At 42.2% G+C, this 22840-nt stretch overlaps 1 protein-coding gene across 1 annotated transcript in view; it reads right to left on the bottom strand.

Moving 5' to 3' along the window:
* BLTP3A (bridge-like lipid transfer protein family member 3A) overlaps window positions 1-22840 on the bottom strand; it is a 60274-nt gene that overhangs the window by 21665 nt on the left and 15769 nt on the right. The window contains exons 2-10 of the mRNA XM_063141465.1: window positions 19412-19574; window positions 18148-18186; window positions 16069-16160; window positions 12384-12573; window positions 11910-12050; window positions 8919-9089; window positions 4583-4754; window positions 1516-1602; window positions 38-205 (exon numbers count right to left, since the gene is read on the bottom strand). Of these exons, the coding sequence (XP_062997535.1) occupies window positions 38-205; window positions 1516-1602; window positions 4583-4754; window positions 8919-9089; window positions 11910-12050; window positions 12384-12573; window positions 16069-16160; window positions 18148-18186; window positions 19412-19574 (1223 nt within the window). The remainder of the gene's footprint in view (window positions 1-37; window positions 206-1515; window positions 1603-4582; window positions 4755-8918; window positions 9090-11909; window positions 12051-12383; window positions 12574-16068; window positions 16161-18147; window positions 18187-19411; window positions 19575-22840) is intronic.

Here is a 22840-nt window from a genome sequence, read left to right as displayed (position 1 = left end):
TATTAAATAAGTGTGGAATGTACATCATATGTGTTACCTGGTCTCTTTTTGAAAGGAGATTCCCTCCCTGCAGTTTTGGAGAAGGCAGAGCTTATTTCTTCATGTATTCCCATCTTGTTTTGAAATTCATCCACCAGTTTTTTTGCCCACTGCTCCCGGGTCTCCATTGCATCACAGTACCGCACCCAGTGTTTGCAGCTGTCTCCTGAATAAAACAGTGGCTTTATACTTGCAACATCACTCTTGCAGCTTCTTTTCAATCATCCATTCTTTAAATGTTCTCTAATTTGGACCACCTTTCTCAAACAAGCCAAGCTAAAGATTATTTTTCTTGTTCAATGTACAGCTACGTTTTCAGATAGGAGAGTTCATTTACGTATGATATTCTCCTTTCGGTATCACCCATCATATACCTGAACAAATCTTGCCACTTGGGTTTCAAACCAGAAATATTTTCAAAGCTATTCCCGCATATCAGCTCCTCACTGCATCTTATGTACATTTGTTACTAATTTGTGGTGCTCAATTTTCCCTTCACGTTGACCTCCTGCTGTGGGAAAACCTATTTGTCCAACTCTGGATGCACGACATACTGCTGTGGGAAATGTTGTTCCACAATTGCTAGAGTTTACTTAGTGGTTAATCTCGCCAGCAAAGAGCAACATCATTCTTCCCTCTATATTATAAGTTCTTTTATATTTTAACTTTAAATAAACAAATAAACACATATCCTTGAGAGCTATGTGCTCCAGTTAGTGCAACCTCTGCACCAGGCCATACACGCAGCCCTACTTCAAAAGAAATACGTAACTTCAGGGAGAAAGGCTCTCCCTTTCCACACATCTCCTTTGTGCACCTTCACTTCTCCCCCTCCCCAGTCCACTTGGTGGGGACAGAATATTGTTGGTACTGGATCAGCGCTTACTGGAGTATCTCAATAACAATATGAAGCGAAGGTAGACTATCTTTAGTCATTACAATTTAATATATTCCATTTTCTTGTAAAGCACTTAGAGGTATTTTAAAATATAGTCATCTGTATAGAAATTCATTAATTTCTATACAGATGACTACAGGACATTTCAGATTCCTAGATCTGAGGTCAGAAACAGTGCTCTAACACCAGACCCAGGAATCCTATCTCCCCTCCCACTCCCCACTGGTGCAGAGAGAACTGTGCTGGCTGCCCTTCTGAGTTCGCAAAATGTGATGATGGCAAGTAAGGAAAGGTTGCATGCCTATAGGCAGGGAGGGGAGGGGACTGGTGAGGCCAGCTTATGATGTATCCTCAGGCCTCCCCAGCCTCGTTTCTTCCTGCTGCAACACACCCCAGCTAGATGGGCGAAAAGCCCGTCTAGACAAAATACAGACTGGGAGGAGAACAGGGGCGAAGCTTGCCTCTGCTGCTTCTTCTACTCTGCATTGGATGGCTGTAAGCCCCCAATTTACAGCTATCCCAATAGGATTGCACCCTAACTCTGTTTCAGTTACAAATAAGACTTATAATGTCCTTACCTGCCCAGTGGAAAGGGTAATAGTCAAAGGCCATCCTCCGAAAAGTTAGCTGCATTGCCCCTCCCATTATTCCATGTTTGGAAGCACCTATGGTAAAATGGAATAAAAAAGTTCAAATTGTGCCTGCTATATACGTGATCTTATTGAGGAGAATCAGAAATGAACCATGTAGGTGGCATTCATCTGAGCAGCCATTTTTAAAAATATATATAATTCCCAAGGGATCCTTATTTTTTAAAAAAATTAGCAACGAAGTGCTTATTCATTTAAGTTTGATTATGATTACTGGCCATGTAGTGTCGAAAAGCAAAGTGCTTTAACATCTGTGTTTTAAAATGGCAGTATTTAAATTAGAACAAAATACACAGGTAAAATGTCTTAACTAATTTGCATTAATGGGTTAAAAGGCTGCATCCCTGAAAATGGGGGTTGAGGAGCAAAGGCCCCCACCCAGAAAGGACCCTATTTCCCTAAAGGACTTTGCTGGGGCTGAGCCTTTGGCCCTGTCCAGATCTTTTCAGGGGTGAAGCCTTTCTTCGCCGTGATAAAAATCAATGGTGATAGCATTTTTTTTAAATCATTTTTTTAAAAAAATACTGCTATAATGCTCTTTTTAAAAAAATATATAGCTGAAAAACATTTTAGTGCTAATTAAAAGATGGGTAATTGTTTAACGAAAAAAGAAATAGGATGATAACATGGTACCAGATGGAAAAGCAATAGTGAAGTTGTGGTGGGTGGTGATAGGTCCACCTGCTCAATACTTCACTCGCACATTGAAACTCTTCCCCTTTAAAAAGATTTATTTATTTATTTATTACATTTTTAAACCACCCAGTGTTATGGCATGGGTGTCTACACCTGCAGAGATTGCCCTACAGAACTGGAGGGAAAACACAGAATGACAAAGGTTGATTGAGTGATGCTGTTGTATAGATGCCTTGCATAAAGCAAGCGAATGAAGCACAGCAACTCCACAACTAAATGCCTTGTGTGGAAGTACCTTATGTTTAGGCTTCTTATCCATGACAATGAAACTGAAAATGCCAAGAAATATTTGACACCATGTAGCTAATAATGTAATAAAATCATATATTTAAATAACGATAAAACATAAGGATGCTACATCAACAGCTTTCCATGAAAATTCATAGATTTAAGTATGCTTGCTTAAGCAGAAAACTATTTGCCTATCTTCTGATAAGAGGACAGAGTTACATGCTGGTAGGACACCTTAACTGATTAGTACATAGTTTTCAGTTATTGGGTACTATTAGATTCTTCTTCAGTGCAGAGTACAGTTCTCTAAAGGGGTGAATAATCCCTACATGTATGTGTTACAGTAAAATATTTTCAAAGCCTGCAAGGCATCCAGATTTATGTTGAATCAACCACAGTGGTGGAAGTGGACTTCCCCACCCCTTCCTTCCCGCAGCAGCCTCTCCAGCCTCCTGAAAATGCTGCACAGACAGTCAGGAGAACCTGCTGAGTGAGGTGCGCTGTGGTGTATGCATGTGGGGAGGAGGAGGAGGGATCCCCCACAACTCAGGCAGTCCACCCTCCCCCGGAAGGCAGATTCTGGATCCAACCCATTGTATGTTGTGTTACAATATTTTACTGTAAATTATTTTAGGAAAACGTTTTGAAGGGCATTGTACGAATATCCAGAATGAAATAAAGGAATAGTCTCTTAGTCTCACGAAAATCTAAACTGTTGTCACTGGTCCTGACAACACTTCAACATGCACTCTAATTTTACAAAACAAAACAAAGAAAACAAATTGGTAGAAGGCTCAAGAAACAACAGGGAAAAGAACTCTGTTAGATATATTGTTCTAATGATGAAGAGTCTGTCAACGATATAGGGAGAAGGGTTATATAGTAACAACAGTAGTGACTGCAAATGACAAGCACTCACACCTATGATTAAACCTATGAAGAACAAAAACCAGAATTAGCAGGGGGAAAACCTCTTTAATAGCAAGATGGTTCCCCCAAGAAGGCAAAACCTCAAATGCTTCAAGCATTTTAAAATGAGAGAAATATCACCAGAGAACATAGTGAAAGTTCTCCCAGGGGCTAACCAGGATAAATTATTTAGTTGAATTACTCCAGATTTTTTTCAGATTTCCAAAGACATTAGGGACCAAAGAAATTTGAAAGGGCCAAGTTCTTTTCAATAAGATAAACTGAAACCATTCCCAGGATCTGTTCTGTTTGCTTATCTAAACGATTTTTCAACTTCCACCAATGACCTCAGAAAACTATTCAAACCAGTCTGGTTACTTCAGCTCTAAACAAACCTCAGGGTAGATTTATACATTACCTCAGCAAATACAGATTCCAAAACCTGCATTTCCTAAGAACACAAACACAGGGGCAGAGGGATCATTTTAAAGGAAGAATCAGTGGGCAAGAGAGGACTTCCTTACAGTTCCCCCACCCTGATATATTTATGGCTTCAAAGCCCAACTAAGGCTAGGTGAGAAATTATTAAAAATGATTGGGGACAGGGCATCCGCAGAGGAGAATCAGCGGTTAAGAAGAAAGGTAAGCACCCTGTCCACCCCCAGTTTCCCTCTGAAAGTGCTCCTGACTTCCACATTTGCCTTGTGAGAAAAACACAGGTTTGTGACCCTCACGTTTTCCTCATAATGTGTGTTCTACCCTGAGTATTTAGCACAGATACTCCTGTGCTGTAACACATTAAAACTGAGCTGCTTAATTTCTGTCTTAATTGTAAGAGCCAAGAACAAATGCATAGTGATGCTCACTAAAAGTCCTTCGTCATCTGGTTTTTATTTAGATTTGTATCCTGCTTTTTCACTAGACTCCCCAAAGGGGCTTGCAACATTCATAAAGTATCATTTTAAAACTTTACAATTACAAAATTAAAATCCTGAAACAAATGAACTCATGAGAAAAGGATGGGGTGGGTGAGAGAGAGAGAGAAAGGGGGAAAACATGTTGAAAAACAGAAGTTTAAAATTCTGAAAAGCAACCACCACCACCACCACACAAAAATGATTCTTTTCTAACCTCCCAATCTCAGTTTAGGATTGGGTACCTGTCTCTCGAGTGTGACTGTCATCACAGATGTGAAGGTCCAGCCGGGAAATGAGAAGGTGATAGGAAGACTCTTTCATGTCATGTTTCTCAAAGTACTGGCTGATCGCTTTGTGGCTGCTCCCAAATGTCTGGGACCAGGACTGTTGAGCACTTGGCGCAGGAGGTGTAATCTATAACACAGAGAAAGAAATTAAACCTAAATATACCCATGCAGAACCAAAAAAACACAATGGAAAACAGATTGCAATAAAAGACCCCGAATGGTGGTGTTCATACTGTGGGAGTGGGGTGGGGTGAGGCTTTGAAAAGCATTAATAGACTGCAGTGTCTCATTTGCGAGGGAGACTGGAGCAGGCAGGCACCATCGGGGCCTGCTTCAGTTGGAAAACCCCCCCCACACAGGGCTAACTGCCATCTTCACCCTGTGGGGAAGAAGATGCGAGGGAGACTGGAGCAGGCAGGCACCATCGGAGCCTGCTTCAGTTGGAAACCCCCCCCCCCACAGGGCTAACTGCCATCTTCACCCTGTGGGGAAGAAGATGCGAGGGAGACTGGAGCAGGCAGGCACCATCGGAGCCTGCTTCAGTTGGAAACCCCCCCCCACAGGGCTAACTGCCATCTTCACCCTGTGGGGAAGAAGATGCGAGGGAGACTGGAGCAGGCAGGCACCATCGGAGCCTGCTTCAGTTGGAAACCCCCCCCCCCCACAGGGCTAACTGCCATCTTCACCCTGTGGGGAAGAAGATGCGAGGGAGACTGGAGCAGGCAGGCACCATCGGAGCCTGCTTCAGTTGGAAACCCCCCCCCCACAGGGCTAACTGCCATCTTCACCCTGTGGGGAAGAAGATGCGAGGGAGACTGGAGCAGGCAGGCACCATCGGGGCCTGCTTCAGTTGGACCCCCCCCCCCCCAGGGCTAACTGCCGTCTTCACCCTGTGGGGAAGAAGATGCGAGGGAGACTGGAGCAGGCAGGCACCATCGGGGCCTGCTTCAGTTGGAAACCCCCCCCCCCCCAGGGCTAACTGCCATCTTCACCCTGTGGGGAAGAAGATGCGAGGGAGACTGGAGCAGGCAGGCACCATCGGAGCCTGCTTCAGTTGGAAACCCCCCCCCCCCCACAGGGCTAACTGCCATCTTCACCCTGTGGGGAAGAAGATGCGAGGGAGACTGGAGCAGGCAGGCACCATCGGAGCCTGCTTCAGTTGGAAACCCCCCCCCCCCCCACAGGGCTAACTGCCATCTTCACCCTGTGGGGAAGAAGATGCGAGGGAGACTGGAGCAGGCAGGCACCATCGGAGCCTGCTTCAGTTGGAAACCCCCCCCCCCCACAGGGCTAACTGCCATCTTCACCCTGTGGGGAAGAAGATGCGAGGGAGACTGGAGCAGGCAGGCACCATCGGAGCCTGCTTCAGTTGGAAACCCCCCCCCCCCACAGGGCTAACTGCCGTCTTCACCCTGTGGGGAAGAAGATGCGAGGGAGACTGGAGCAGGCAGGCACCATCGGGGCCTGCTTCAGTTGGAACCCCCCCCCCCCCCAGGGCTAACTGCCATCTTCACCCTGTGGGGAAGAAGATGCGAGGGAGACTGGAGCAGGCAGGCACCATCGGAGCCTGCTTCAGTTGCCCCCCCCCCCCCCAGGGCTAACATCTTCACCTTGTGGGAAAGAAGGAGCTGTTGGTTTGCCCCTCCATTGGGAGATGAGAGGATGGAGCAGGGCCTTCCCACCAGCCTAAACAGTCTCCTTAATTTATTTTTATTTTCTCCCTCTTCCCTCCCCATCCACTTTTCCTTGTGTGTCACGTCTTTTTTTTAGAATGTAAGCCTGAGGGTAGGGACTGTCTTCTTTATTGATACATTGTAAGCCGCTCCGAGAGCCTTTTGGCTGAGGTGCGGGATAAAAATACTCTAAATAAATAATAAAATAAATAAATATTTAAATCAGACAGTGAAGATGACTCCACATAGAGCCAGACTAGAAATTCAGGAACCTGGGGTATTGTTGTAGTTCTACTGTGTAATCATACCTGCATCTTCATTTGTAATATGGAAAATATGGGTATTGTGACTCACCCACTTTGGAATAAGTGTTTCAAGAATATGGTTGAAGCAAAATGGATTGGAGACAAAGACCATGAGTGAAAGAAAAATAACTCCTAGTGCTGTCTGTGATACCTGGTTATGTGATATAATGTATTTTACAGGTTGGTATGTGTATATATATAGTAATGTTGTCAAGGTTAATTTTGTAGTGTGAATAGTGGGAGGGGGAAGAGATTGAATGGAATGTTGGTGCGCTGGTGGCTGATTGGTGGAGGGCATGAAGTGACAGAGGTTTAAAAAGAGGAGAGTCTGTGGTCAATTAGTTAGTGTCAGAGATTGCACGGATGGGCTATTTATTTGCGGGTCAGAGATTGAAGGAGGAGTTGAGAATAGACTAAGTATTATAAAAAGGAAACAGTAACTTTTTTAAAACACACCCTAATAATCTTATCTACCATTTAAAAGTTTTAATAAAAATAATCATTTATTTTTGTTCATCAATCTACTGTGTTGCATCTATCATTCAAGGCAGTCTCAAAGTGAAACAAAAGGTATAATATTGGGAAGATATGGTGGCAGCAGTACTCAGAGTGGTCATAGAATGGTAGGAAAAGCACTATTTCCTTGAACTGGGCTCTAAGTGTTTAAGGGGTAAGGTTTGAAATGAAAGGATAAAGTTCATCTTAAACACAAAACATGTATCCATAGCCTCTTGGAAGGGATATCAAGGGAGGGATACGACACTGACCCTCAAGCACTTGTGCAAGAGGTTGCCTAAAAGTTTATGTAGTACAATAGGTAGATAGGTTCTGGTTGTGCTCAGACTTCTGAGCAATGCAGGAGGGGTGGAAATGTTTCTGTGCCCCTGATGGTCTCCAAGCCCTTTCCTCGCTAACAGCCTTGGCCCAGGAGGGGACCATGAACCAGCATGCACCAGATCTGCCTCCTGAGTAGCCGGAGCTACTCCCAAACTGACTGAGGAGCTGGGCGAGGGGCACGCTTTGAGCCGACCTGGTGCGATCTGTGCGGGGAGTTCATCTGGGGCCCCATCCTCCTCTTTCATCAGCGAGACACGCCCCAACAAAAAACGGAATGGTCCAATATAGCGCAAGGACAGCAATACATGGGAGAGAGGAGTGGCTTTATTTCACAGACTTTTCTTGCTCCAAAATAAGATGGAAAAGGGAGGGGAAGAAGCGAGAACAGTACAGGACAGGGATGATGTCATGTGAGTGCCCCACTGCAAAACCACATACCAGGCATGGCGAGAGTGTGATAAATCGCTGGTGTGATGGAGCTCAATATCTTAAGATTTATGTTCGCTTTTTTGTGCAACACAGCTCTTCTGTGAGCAGAAATCTTCCACATACCAAGAGGTACCTCTGAAACCCATCCCATTGGGTTGGAACCAGAGTAGTTCTTAGCAAAGTTTTGTTCACACTGGAGGAAGGGAGCAGGCAATCTTTGTGATTCCTTTTCCCCCCTGCAGACCCTATGCCTCCAGATGGGGCACTCTGGAGGGCTGAGGGAGCAGCATGAGAAGAAAATTCAGGGAGCTGCAAGGGGAAGGAGGAAAGGACAAACATGGCCTCCTCGCACCGTTAGCAAGGAGCCTCCACTGGATTGCGATGAATTCCATGAACAGAAGGAGCCCTTCCATTCACAGAACAGCTAATTTGTGTTCAAACCATTATGTATGTCATAATGCAAGCCCCTATGTACCACTCTTCTGAATTTCATCAGTATGAATACCATGCTACCGCCTCTGAACCTCTTACCACCTGTAAAAACAATTTTTTCTTGTCATAGCATTTCCAAAGCATTACACTTACTTAGCCAAAATTCTGTAGGCAGTTAGTTTGAAAGATACTACAGAAAATAAAATTGTATCCTAATAGGAGAGTACATATGCTATCTTGGCATCAAGTTAGTGCAATTTAATTAGTGATTTAAATAGAGAAAAGAGAAAAAGTACAAAAGAAAACAATGCATTAAAGCAGTGGAAGGATAGTATCTATTTTATATTTTAAAAAATCATTTGCAAGGAGACAAGTGAAGATCAAAAATTAAGATAGATGCATGATTATGAAAAGACATGCTCACTGTCCAATGAGCAGCCTATCTGCTGTATATGTTCCCTAGGCGGCAGTATTTCTCTGGTGGCCCCTATGTGAAAACCAAAGGGCAACAATCCAACAGAGGCAGAACATATTACATCTACTATAAACCTCTTCACAGTTTTTGCTGAGCTGCCATTACACAACGTAAGAGACATGTGTGCAAGGGCTGCATACCTGGACAGGATCAAGGGCCATACTTTTCCTCTGCTGGGCTGATTTTTCCATGGCTTCACTCAAGGACTCTGCATACTTCATCATTGCCTTCAACTGAGAGTCAGTCAGTACCCACAGCAGATCATCAAGGAGGAACATGAGTTTGGATGCCACCACATTGCAATCTTTCGTCTGTCCCATAAACAGAGGAATTTTAGCATAAAGAAATGGCCCAAAAGCATTTACCCCCATTGCTGTCGGGAAATGAATCACAGATATGGTTAAAAGGTTTTCTAGGGACAGCAAACGCTAACAACATTGGAAGGCAGGCTATACTTTCAGCTAATTGTATAATTCCTAGATATTTGGTCAGTTATAGTTTTCATCATGCTCAAAGCTCTTATCTGAACAAAGAAGTGCAAGATGCACTGTTAAACATAACAGTGTTTTAAAATAAAACACTGGGCGGATTTGCATGGCACATTAATCCACCCTGAGAATGAGCTATGCAATGTAGGTTGTTCACGGAACAATCCATGATGCACGTGACGGAGGATCAGGCTCACCATGGGTTGTTCTCCCACTCCTTTCCCCTCAGTCCTCCAGCTGGTATCCCAGTGTCCTTTGCACCAAAACGTGTCTTGCTCCCTGTCCTGTCTTTGCTCCAGTCAGTACCCCCCTTTCTTTCCCCAGCTTCTAAAAAAGTGGGTGGGTGGACAGGGTGCTTAACACTTCTTCTTTTTGGTTTGTCTTTTGCAAGTGCACAAGAGCACACTTTTGCCTGTCCAATATGTGTTAGCCTTGCCTTATAAATGTCCTTGTATAATTCAGCCCACAATAGAAGCGCCAAACTGAGAGGCGTAAGTGCAGCAAAAGTGTGTGTGTGTGGGGGGGGGGGCAATATCTGGTGAAAGTTAGGGGGAAGTGTCAAGCAGCAAGGGGCAGGAGCCGAAGGGGAAAGATGATGACACTGACTATGGTACTGACAGACTGGGGGAAATTTCCTGGGTTCATAAAAAAAGCGGTTGGTTAACATGTAACAGCCCTCCTGAAATGCTATTTGAGCATCATTGGAAAGGCAGTGAGGAAGGCTTGAGGCAGCATGTAGAGATTTTCCCACTCTTGCTGAGCGACTCACTGGACAATTCCCGCAACCCATGATGAAATGGCTCTGCCAGATTCACATGACATGCCAACCAATAATGGGTCGAATAACCCCTAGAAGAAGCCATGAGTAGTCAGGGTGGCTTATTGCCTCAAAATAAGCCACCCAGCAGGAAACAGTCTGGGTTCAACAATTCATAGACTCATAGAATAGTAGAGTTGGAAGGGGCCTAAAAGGCCATTGAGTCCAACCCCCTGCTCAATGCAGGAATCCGCCCTACAGCATACTTGACAGATGGTTGTCCAACCGCCTCTTGAAGGCCTCTAGTGTGGGAGAGCCCACAACCTTCCTAGGTAACTGATTCCATTGTCGTACTGCTCTAAGAGTCAGGAAGTTTTTCCTGATGTCCAGCCAGAATCTGACTTCCTGTAACTTGAGCCCGTTATTCCGTGTCCTGCACTCTGGGAGGATCGAGAAGAGATCCTGGCCTTGCTCTGTGTGACAACCTTTCAAGTACTTGAAGAGTGCTATCATGTCTCCCCTCAATCTTCTCTTCTCCAGGCTAAACATGCCCAGTTGTTTCAGTCTCTTTTCATAGGGCTTTCTTTCCAGACCCCCGATCATCCTGGTTGCCCTCCTCTGAACACACTCCAGCTTGTCTGCGTCCTTCTTGAAGTGTGGTGCCCAGAACTGGACACAATACTCTAGATGAGGCCAAACCAGGGCTGAATAGAGAGGAACCAGTACCTCAAGGTGGCTAACTACCTGTGATGGGTTGTTTTGTTGTGCAAAGCCAGCCTCTGTGAGTTTTTCAGCACTCATCGTATTGTGCCAATTTGTAAATGAGCAAGCTACCCTATGTATGCGAATTAAGAATAAATTATTTTTAGGAGATGCTTGGTATCTGCACAGCAATACACCACACCAATGTTTAAAAGAGGGCCTGCAAGGCAGGACATGGAGAACATGAAAGAAACTTGATAAACTGTGTTTTTATTTTTAAATCTAATGTAAAACAACAACCACTTAAGTATATTTTCCACTAAATGCCTAGGAAGTAGAGGTGTGATTTCTGCCCTGAGCACAGCTCCAAATTCCTAACCCTCTGCTTCTACACACTCTAATCTTACATAAGAATATGGTAAGGCTTATTACTCAAGATCCACCAGACCAATTTTGCTCATTTTTGTTTTAAATTGAAGCTTGAGCAGCGTAGATGCGCAGAAAATTTTGAAAGTTTGAAAAAGTTCAAAGCTCAAGCTTTAATAGCAATTAAAGCTTGACCTTTGAACTGGCAGAGAAGCAGGGCTGCCCCTCTGCCAGCAGGATGACAAACAGTTGTGCTTGGCCACTCAGTGCGGCATGAAAGTGGGCCATGGTTGCAGCCACGCCATTAGGTTGTCTCTGCCAGAGGGGAGAGGGAAGGAGATGGACATAGCCAACTGGGGAGGGGGAGCGGTGGGGCTGCACCACACACAAATTTTTGAGGGGGGAATCCCCATGCCTGAGCCACATTCACATTATTCATGAACACCTCTATGGTGAGGGGAATGAGGTGCAAAAAAGCGGAAAAGGGGCAAGATTACTAGCGCCCATGGCAGCATGGGCTTTATACTAGTGTTCTATGAATCCTCCTACCACGCTAGCTTGAGATAAAACTCATGGAACACCCCAGTAATGCCTTAAATTCTGTAGGTATGAGTAAGTATAGATTTTTAAAATGCAATTTTGAGTAATTTATTCCAGCTGCAGAATGTGGATTTTCTAGCTCTAGAATGTGCAAAGAATTTAAGATCTCTGATTTTTAGTAGAAGGCCAAAGTGTACTACAAGAATGTTATATGAACTCTAAACGAAACATATTAGATATTCCATCCAACCACATTTTCCAGCAGAGAATATACTCACTTTTCTCTTAAGAGATATTTGGATTCTGCCCTGGTTGGTAATAAGTCTTAGGGGAGTGGTAATAGGTTCTTGATCTCCATTTTCTGTAGCATCTGCTTCTATCCGAAGTGTCTGCCAGGTGAGTTCTTTAAAGGTTAAAACCTACTCAGAGGGAAAAGAGAGGCAGAAAGACAAAAAAGGGAAAGATTCTGAACTTCTAAACATCGTGTTTGGACTCTAATAGGAAAAAAACGATATAACTCTCAGCACCACACATTGTTTCAAAACGTGGCAAACATTAGTAATAGAGCAATGACTCACAGTTACTTTGGTCACAGAAAACGACAGTGTAGAGACTGAGAAAGGGTTCACTGAGCATCCATACTGTATCCATACTGTAACTTCACAAGCATTCAGTAAAGATCCCAAATCTACAAATCCTTGCAGGTCTACTGAAGAGACCTTAAATAAAAGGTCATCTGCTTACAGTCTTACCTCTCCCCTATGTGAATCAGTGATACGGGTAAAGCGTAGGTCACTTTGCTGCCAGTTAGGGTTGACACTGTATCCTTGAAGCTGCCACAGTTCAAAAGAAGCATGGAAGGCTTTGGAGTGGATCTTGATGGTAATTGAGTTGACAACAATAAACATTCCCTCCACTACCTTCTCAGCAAAGCCATATTCGCTGTAAGGAAGGAAATCGCTTTTAATAGAGCAGAAAGCTTTAGCTGAGCCTATCAGTATACCACATAACACTGTTATGTGGCAGATTTATGCTAAGCATCATAGAGCAGGCATTAAATCCAGCAGATTCTCAAACTGGAGGTGAACTCCATGTTTATTCCAGCCCTACATCAAATACATATTAGATTCCCCCCATCCATTAATAATATGAAATTATGTAGGATCTGCATGTTTGAACATTTTGTCTTAAATCCAACGTCACCAAAGGGGATTTATCCTTGCTCTCCGTCCCCACCCCCACCCTGCATGCCTGCCAAATCTGCTCCAGAGAATCCCCAAACCCTCTGGAACAGATTTTGGGGGAATGTAAGGGGGCTGCAGTGGGGAAGGGGATTGGATGCAACCAATTAATATTAATTGAGAAAGGTTTGTAAACAATGATGATTTTGTGAAGGACAGGGGTGCAAACCTGTGAGTTGTTGCTATGTGATCTTGATGTCTGCCTTCTACATATGCTCTATTGTGTTCCAAATCTGCTGTGCCAGGCTCGGGTGGAAGAGAGCTGGTAGCTGCTGGTCAAGGTCATTCCTGCCTACAGCCTGTGTAACTCCCACCACAGCACCTGCAGGTTATCAGGGTGGTTGGGAAGCTAACTCGTTTCAGCTGTGGGAAAAGAAGGTGGGTCCCGTCCTATGGGGAGGGGTTGACAGAAGCCTGGGAAAGGCACCGGTTGGTTAACAAGGGTCATGGGGTTGGAGGGCCAAAGAAGAGATAAAAAGCCCCATGAAGAAGACCCTCCATCTTCCTTGGTGGTGCGTGTGTATGTCAAGTGGGAAGATCAGGTCCGAGGCAACCAGGAGGGGGTTGCCCAGAGTTAGAGAGGTTTTTTATGTTTTAAAGTGTGTGGGTATCTTGGAGAAGGCCAGCTGTCATTCCGGCTGGGTGTGGGGACATATGACTGTTTATTGGGGTAATGGCTAAGTGTTAGAGCTTTTCCTCACCTTTCTACCTCACCCCCTTTTCCTAATTTCCCTTCCCCTTTCCCTTTTTAAGAGGCTTTTTACCGACCAAGGCCTTACATATTAGTTTTAGTGACTGCAATAAATTTGCTTTGGTCCCTAAATGTGTCTGTGTGTTACTCCCCGAACATCTGGCTCGTCCCGGTTGTGGACAAGGCTAGGGTGATGGGTTGCGTGGGAGTTCAGGACATTTAGTCCAGGAACCTACCTTGCAGGGCTGTCAGGTGGACCTGTCATCCGTTACAGATTTCATGTTTAATAGTAATAAAGGTAAGCAATTCATCTCTATCTCTCTCTCTCTGAATGTCCACACATAGAGATCAAGTATTGAACATAATACCCAAATACTACAGATAGTATTGTAATATCCTAAGGCTGGAAAGTACCAGGTAGTTAAATTATTCAATCAGAGTGCTAAGGGAGGATCTTCTATACCTCAGCTATGTAAAGATTGACTCACACAATACAGAACAAAACATGTCAGAAAAATTGGAAGCAAACAAGGTCCATCACACCCAGACTGCCTGAAGATAAGATGGTTCCACATCAGGTGAGCTACAAGGAAATGTAAATTATTATGATATTTTAAGTGGCAAGTCTGCTTGGAATATTCAGGAGCTTACTGGCTATTGTATATGAATTTTTTCTTTAGGTTAAGTTTATAATCTGTTTAAGGAGGTAACATGCTTCACAGGAAGCGTTTGGAAAGGTCTCTTCCTGTAACATTAATTAGAGGTGCACTGATTTGGTGGTTCAAGTTCTGTAGATTTAACTTGTTAAGCTTATTGGCTCTACATGCACTTTGGATGTCAAGGAATCCTGGTTCCTCCTACTCAGTGATTATGACACATTATATTTTAGTTTTATCCTAGAATGCATTTCTTTCTAGTATATTAAATAGCTGGTTTGGTTTGGGTGTGTCATATCTTGCTCAGTGCAAGTGGCTAGGTGATTAGAGTCCCATTCAAATCTATAATTAATAACATTAACTAGAGTATTAAAAGTGGACATCATGCCACAAGACAACCAAATCTTGCTACATTATAAAAACATTTTCAAGTCAGGTCCAGAAGAGAAGCCAGAAAAGCTGGACCATAGCTGATACAGCTAACATATTGTGGTATCTGCAGAAATTATATTAATATAAATTTGGGGTGTGAAAGGCTGGAATAATATGGGGCAAACATTTTCTCCCTTCCCCCACAAAAGCCCTTCATAATATAGTATAACTATATTATATCTTATTTCTTATGTTATATTTGGAAATCATAACATGAAGGGACATGGATCTTCTTTTTTATTACTTTTTTCCATTCATGTCCCAACATCCACACCCAGCAAGAGCTAGCCTATTACATCTTTCAGCCTTTCTTAACCTGGTGCTGCTGCAGATGTACTGGATTGCAACTCCCATCATTCGCAGTCAGCACGGCCATGCTAACAGGCCTATTTATTCAGCAAGTCCCAAAAGCAGTGTTCCCAAAAGCATTCCTGACCTTTCTTATTGGTCTCCTTACCTCTAATTAGTGTTACAGGAAGAGACCTTTCCAAACGCTTCCTGTGAAGCATGTTACCTCCTTAAATAGGCTCTTGCTGAACCTCTCAACCAAAATGTTAAGTACCAACTATTTGAATTACTGCAGCTTTCCCCAATGTGATGCACTTCAGCATCCCCAAAGCAACATGGTCAATGGCCACGCTGACTGGGGATGCTTGGACTTATAGTCCATCACACCTGAGGGTCACGCAATATAGAAGTAAAATGTCCAATGTCTTTGAAATATAGGCTAATTATCTCCAGAAACTTACATAAGCAGCATATGCTAAACAATGTACTTTCACTGGTTATTTATGCTGTCATGATGTGAGCAATCCCAGATTTCTAGAAATATTCACTGAAAATATTTACAAAGACTTGGATAAAGGGTAGTAAGAATCCATTAAACGCCTTTTCTATTTAACACTATTTTTTCATTAAAAGAAAAACATTTGCATCCAGAAAATATTGTAGCAAAATTGGATTAACTTAATGGAGAAATGCAATTTCTTTTTTTCAAAATGACAAAATACAAGGAGGAAGCGGTATATTTGTTAGGGTCTGGACAAAACAGTAGACAAAATGGACATGGAATTGCTATTTACAAAGGCAAGAGAGAGGAGCCTGTTGCCGCTTGTACCCTTGTACCCTGTCAGGGGAACAGAATGGCTGCTACTGCACCAAAGTCATATATATAAAAGCGGAGCTTGCCCTGAATTTGATTCTGAACATACATCTTTGCATGAATACAAGAATTCGGTTCAAAGTAACAGGACAGACAGGCTTTCAGATATATTTCAGGTAGCAAAACTCAAATGCAAAAAACTTGCATCACGGAGTCAGACCCCACATTATTTAAACTGGGAAAACAGAAATAACACAAAATACTACAATTGCAAACACTGGTAAATAATATTATTAATTTGAATAAATTATTAACCTTTGTCCTGAAGCAAGTGCAATGGGAGACTGTCCATTGGGTGGCCGGGGCTCTTCACATGTTCGCATCTCCACTTCAACTTTATCCAAATACTGTGAACACAGTAAGAGAGACAAGAAGTTGTCATTATCAAGAAGGAAGTGCTTCCTAGTGGGTTAAGATACCTCAGTTCCTTCTGAAACTGCAGGATTAATTCCTAGCACACCTGGCAGTCTCTTGATCCTTCACAAGGAATTCATCAGATCTTTCAGGTTAGATTACTGCTGGCAAAGGCCCAAGATGTCATGTTCCATATACTGTCCTACACTCTAGAAGTCACTACTCATTTCAGAATGTAGGAATAAAAGGAGCCATGTATGCCTTTGCATATCGCATACAAAGACACTGTCAGTTTGTCCCCCATTGTGTCCATAAATACAAGTTCGCAACAGCACTATTTATTCTAGTGGGTGATTGGCTCTATATTTTTAAAGAAGAAAGTGGGAGAGGAGGAACTCACCACAGGTAGTAGGAAACCACGTTTATTGTGGTACATTTCAAGTAATTACTGCATAGTGATGTCTCTTGCACTATCTATTAACTTTGCTGGTTTTGGAGTTGCTTCCCACTCTTCTTCTCTCTTGTATGACTTTGGTCAGTGTTCCTCCCAAGCCCATAGATGTGGACATGTTTCAGAGCTGCTGTATCTTAATTTTGTTAAATAACTTGAGAAAAAGCCACAGTATGCAGTAATTTCATAGAGATTTGTAGAAGCAGTAAGGATAGAACAGCACATTCCAAGAGAAACATGAGGTTTCCAAGTTTCCCTTTTAACATTAACACAAGGTTAAGGGCTATTTTCAGGCGAGAACTAGGGAAGCTGTCTGTTGATTCTCCCCTGCAAATTTCTTTTCAGGTTGTTGTAAGATTTTCTTTCCTTCTGCCTAGTATAGCTCTAAAACTGGATGTAAACCCAGCTAGAGAAGAAACAGCTTTAGGGGTGATGGCATCTGCTAGTGAACATTACCAAACACAAAAAAGGTCCTTCCCTCCCACCCAGTAATTCACTCTTGGAAGCGCCCTGCCATCCTTGTATAATGACTTCATTCCAGAAAGACCAGATTTGGAAACATGTTTGTTGAGATTACGCGCAGCTCCACCTTGAGTTATTTTTATCAGAGGGCAGATTTAGGGCTGCTTCACATGTTACAAAATTCCTACATGACACTTCTAGGCAGGAGTGTACATGCTGCCTACCTTCTGATTGTCACATGAATGTGAAAAATAACTGCAGTGCTACTATCCCAAAAGGGGCTAGGTTTAGGGCAAATGAGAAGCTGAGCACAACTAAGATTCACATCCTGAAAACCATCAGTAACCCTAGCAGAAGATATTTTCATATTAGATCTGAAAATGAAAGATCTTAAATTAATCCACTGAACACCATAGTCTTGTTACAATTGTCTTTCATACAACTGTTTTCAAAAGTCATTTCGGTTAAAAACAACAACCCTGTATACTTGTATCTAATTGCAAATTATACATAAGCTAACTATCTCAGATGTGGTTTAGAATCTGGCTTACTAAAACATATGAATAAAAACCTTTTCATACTAGGTATATGTTGCAAGAGCAACTAGCCAGATTCACTCCCAAGAAGAAACATTATAACATCAAAAGACTCATAAATATGATTTTAGTAGAATGTAAGCCTATGCGGCAGGGTCTTGCTATTTACTGTTTTACGCTGTACAGCACCATGTACATTGATGGTGCTATATAAATAAATAAATAAATAAATAAATAATAATAAATACAGGAGTGCCAAAAACCTAGGGGGAAGATCATCATATTTTGCAAGTAGGTTAAGTTTCTTTCTTTCCTTCCCAAATTTTAATTTTCATTGTAGGAATTATACAAGACTACACTTGTGAATTTAGATTGTAATCTGGGAACAGCCGTAGGCTGAGACCAATTTGACCAACAGCAGAAGGATTACATGCCCTTATGTTCCAGCATTAAAAATGAATGCTCTCTTTTTAAATACAATCCAGAATTACAAGTTCTGACTAACAAAGAAGAGATAATCAAGGTCATTACCAGACAGATTGGGTGAGTCTTCAGTTTTGTCCACTGAATCTGTAACAAGAAAACTGATGTTAAATAAACAGGAACTACTGCAAGGGTTAAATAGATTCAGGGTGACACTAATAGGATCAATTGAAGTAAACCCGTGCTCTGGAAAGTGACACTGTAAAAGTAGCTCCATGGGAATACAAGCTTATTGAGGACAAAATGATTCCTTATCAAATACTCTCTGCACACAAATGAAGAGATTTGCTAAAGGACAAAGTGTTTTGCTCTTTAGACTAGCTGATTTATTGTGCCGTGAGCTTTTATGCTGATTTAATCAGATGCAGAAATACAATACAGACCCAGTAGGTTCATATGCTATGCTAAGTCATGGTTCACATACCATGCTAAGCCATAATGTTTAGTTAAAAATGCCTAACCACTGTGGCATAACGTGTTATCTGTACAGGGTCATCTTAATTTATCAGCAAGGATATCAACACCCATGTCAAAATGCAGAAAATATGTAAATGGTAATGTCAAAGAGAAAGACTATCAGTCATCCCATGTCTGAAATGGCTTTTCCATTCAAGTTATGAGATGGAAACAGAAACTTCTCATGTTACAACTTGCAAACATTTCCTAAAATGTTGCAAATATTAATACCCATGTGAGAAATCAAGAAGATGAGAAACAGCTCTGAGCATTAAATACAGCAGGTAGCAGATCTAATGGGGCCACTACTGTAGGAAACAGGTTCTGTCAAAGCTGCACATTTTATTAACAATCTTCTAAGCCATTTTGCATGAGGTTTGTGTCACTATGCTTAATCCTAATGGAGCTTAAACGATTACGCGCTTACATCAACTGAAAAATCAATTTCCTGCTCCAAAAAAAGCTTGGGGCATTTTTTTCAAAAAGAGAACATTGTGCTTTGTATGTAAATGTGCAACTGTGACTATGAAATACAATCTCTGCAATTATGCATTTAAACAGAACAATTTCAGATGTGAGGTCTAACAGAGTAACACCAATCTTAAATTTGAATGTAACCAGAATGCTTGTAATTTCTACATCATCTGGGGTTGAGAACTTGATCCTTTTGTGCCAGTTACTGCAGCAGATCTCACAGCTCACGTATGGCAAGATTAGCGATTTGGGTACAAAGCCGGAGCAGCTTACAATGAGAGTTGCAATGCGTATCAAAGAAAAAAGCTGGGAAAGGATCAGAACAGGAAATGTCTTTGATATTGCAAAACTTTCTGCTGATACTTATGGGAGTTTAACACACCCTGATGGAAGCCTTGTTACAAAAGACTCGTGTAATGGCTAGCCAGGTGGGCAATTCTAGTACATTCTGCAGAACTTCTTCATCCAATTCCAGGTTCGTCAGCTGTCCCTGCCCTTTGAGTGTGCTCAAGTTGATTTTATCAGGGGAGAGGTTCTTTGTAAACCTATAGTGAAGGAAAAAAAATGGAGAAATACTTGAAATAGTGTGTGTGGATTAGTGGGTAAAATACTAGATTAAGGCCCAAAAGATATTGGTTTAACTCCCACCCCAGCTTTGAACTCAATAAAAGGCCTGCAGCAGATCTGCATCTCAGTTTGTTGATTCACCATAACATGAAGTGTTCTGCTTACAGTGTCATTCCATGCAAGATTGCAGTAATGATGATGATGAAGATAACACACTTTTTATATTAAAATTGCCACATAAATTAATACAAACAACACAAACTGCTATCAAGACCACTCTAACAGGATTACATTGTGATTGACATTCCTAAATTCCAGTAATTTCTAGTCATTGTGATTATCCTCCCAGTCTTTTAGTTCAATTACCTGCTGACTAATTTTCAAATATCAGAGACTATATGATGACTAAGAATTATTCTGTAACTGGAGAAAAAGTGGAAATACTTTGAGGGGAAATTGACAGGTACTAGAATGAAGTAGGATGGATTTTGATACATGGGGGAATGAATACAATAAGCAGCAGGAAAGCAAAGATGACAGTGATGAATCTATGAATTGCATGGGTCTTTTAATTATCTTGGGACTTCTCTCTTGAAATTCAGTCCCTTGTAATCCTCAAACTGCAATCCTATGCCCACTTATGAGTTAATATGAACAGGCTCAGCTGCAAACCTGTTTTCTTTTACTCTGGAAGAGTCTATTCGGTACTTCCAAATCACTTATAAGTGTTGGCTAACCATCTCCTAGATAGCTACTGCAAAGAATAATTACTGTACCTCTACAATCCTATGCTAATTGCAGCTCCCTGTCTATAAATTGTAAAATTCTCTGCTCAGACATTTCCCCTAATTATCACCATCATCTGGAGTCAAATGGGGTCAAATAGTAAGGAACTACAAAAAGTACAGTCCCCAACAATTCAATTGAGTAACTATTCACAACAGCAGTAATAAAGAACACTAACTGACCAGGATTTAAAATTGTTTCACACATTCCATTGCTAACATTAACAACAGTTTATCAATTCAGACAACACAGCAAACTCTAGTTACGGTATAAAAGGGGCGAAAGCTTCGAAATTTCTCCTTGTTGTCATGGCAGCAGAAGGATAGGAGGCAAAGGCTCACTTGAGCTTATTCATATCATGCTACATCATGGTTTAGCAATATCCAAATGCACACTGTGACGTGGGTAGAAGGAGGAACAAAGTTTTCATTTTCTCTGTGTTAAGGTAGCAGTGCCTGAAGGTTCCCACAACCACATGTATACAATAAAGAAGTATTTTTTACAGGGATAGGCAACCAGTGGCCCTCCAGATTTTTTGGCATATAACTCCCATCATCCCTAACCATTGGCAATGCTAGCTAGGGCTGATGGGAGCTGTAGGCCAAAATGTCTGAACAGCCACAAGCTGTTAGTTGCAGATTAATCCTACCCTAATCTGCAACTAACAGAGTGCTTTATCATTCTGCAAAAAATAATTCTATTTATAGTACATAACATCAACACCAGGTCTCTCAATGTGGTCATAGGGACTGCAGGCAGAAAAACAGAGATCGTATTCTCTTTCCCACTCTCCCTCTCTGAAGTTATGCTCTCAGCCAGAAAGAATCCCGTCTAGAATGGAAATAGTATGATAATATAACTAAAAGACCTGGGACTAAGAAAGGGTAGAGATGATTTTCAAATTATTAAAAATCAAAGAGCATTTCACACACATTCCTCAATACTAATTCTAATTCTTCACAGCAACCCAGCAGGTGGAGAAGAAAAGGCCCCATTGTTGTGAAGAGAAAGATTAGATTCCCTGTATTAATCACGCCCTGTGGTTCTCGCATTTCCCTTTGCCTGCATAAGCGCTACTTCATTGTGAAAGGCACAAAGACAGACTTCAGCAAAACTCTACTCGAAACTCACTGGGGAAAGAACAGCAAACAAGGACTATCATCCAGCATAGGTCACAACCAGAATCAGTTCCAGGTTTGGCTGCTAGAAATAGCTGCTGAGCAGGCAGTCGAGAAACTGCTGAAGACCAACTTTGGGCCAATTCATACATTCCACTGGCCACTGTGTGTGCTTTTAATAGCACATGCAAGTGGTCTAATCATGTACACGGTGTAATGCCAGAGACAAATACTCTTGCAATAACAGGGAAGGAATTTCTATGAATAAAGGAGCTTGTAAATCAAGGGTGGGCAACTTGTAGCCCTCCAGATGTGTTCACTTACAACTCCCATCATCCCTCACCACTAGCTATGCTGACTAGGACTCATGGGAGTTGTAAGCCAAAACATCTGGAGGGTGTTGCCCATAAGTTGCCCACCCCTGTTGTAAATGTACTTTCCTGTCCACAAAAGTTGCTGCCACAGTACTACACAACTTGCCATCTTATACATTATTTATTAAACAAAAAAACCTGCGGTTTACAAAACAACGTTGAGGCTTTTCAGTTTTCAACCAAGCACCAAAAAGCTGGGAAATAGGGAGTTAAGGCTCACAAGCCATAACACCACATCCTCCCTAAGGAGGCCACATCCATTTTTTACCCAGAAAGTGCAAGTGAAATTCTCATTCTTCCAAAGCAGATAAACCATGAGGACAGGATGGAGAATATGATATGCAAAAAAGACTGTGGGTTTGTGGAAAACTGATGAACTTAGGGCCACCTACTTCTCTTTTTTTGTTTAGAGCAGCCCTTCCCCAACCTGGTGCACTCTAAAGGTGTTGGACTACAACTCCCATCACTGCAAGTCAGTATGGATTGGATACAACATTGGATACAGCCCTTTGTACTATGTCTATTGCTGATTGACTTACCTAACCACGCATAAACAATTTTGGTTGCTGAGAACTTGATTTTTTGTTTTGCTGTTTGACCTCATCCCATTTATCCAGGATCTGGCAAACTTGTTTTCGATGATACCATCAGGTGTGGAGGGAATATATTTTCCACTTCTGTTCAGGCCAAACCACCATCTCATAGGGTTGTTGAAGACTAAAATGGAGGAATCCCATGTATGCCACCAGGTCCGTAGCCAGCCTAAAAGGCTGGGAGGGGGAGCGGGCAAAAAAGTGTGGGGTGGACATTGATCTGATTTTCAGGCCGCTTAAAAACAAAATCGTAAACCATTTTTAAATTATTTGTTTGTAAAAAAAAAATCAGGGAAGCAGAGAAAATTTAGAGGTGAAAGAACCCCTAACACCCCACCTCCAACTAGGGACTGAATGTCAACTTGAGCTCCTT

Source organism: Elgaria multicarinata, chromosome 1 (assembly GCF_023053635.1).
Source record: "Elgaria multicarinata webbii isolate HBS135686 ecotype San Diego chromosome 1, rElgMul1.1.pri, whole genome shotgun sequence".
In the NCBI taxonomy this organism is placed as follows: domain Eukaryota; kingdom Metazoa; phylum Chordata; class Lepidosauria; order Squamata; family Anguidae; genus Elgaria; species Elgaria multicarinata.
Note: the sequence above shows the minus strand (reverse complement) of the source record. Positions and strands in the feature narration are given on the sequence as shown.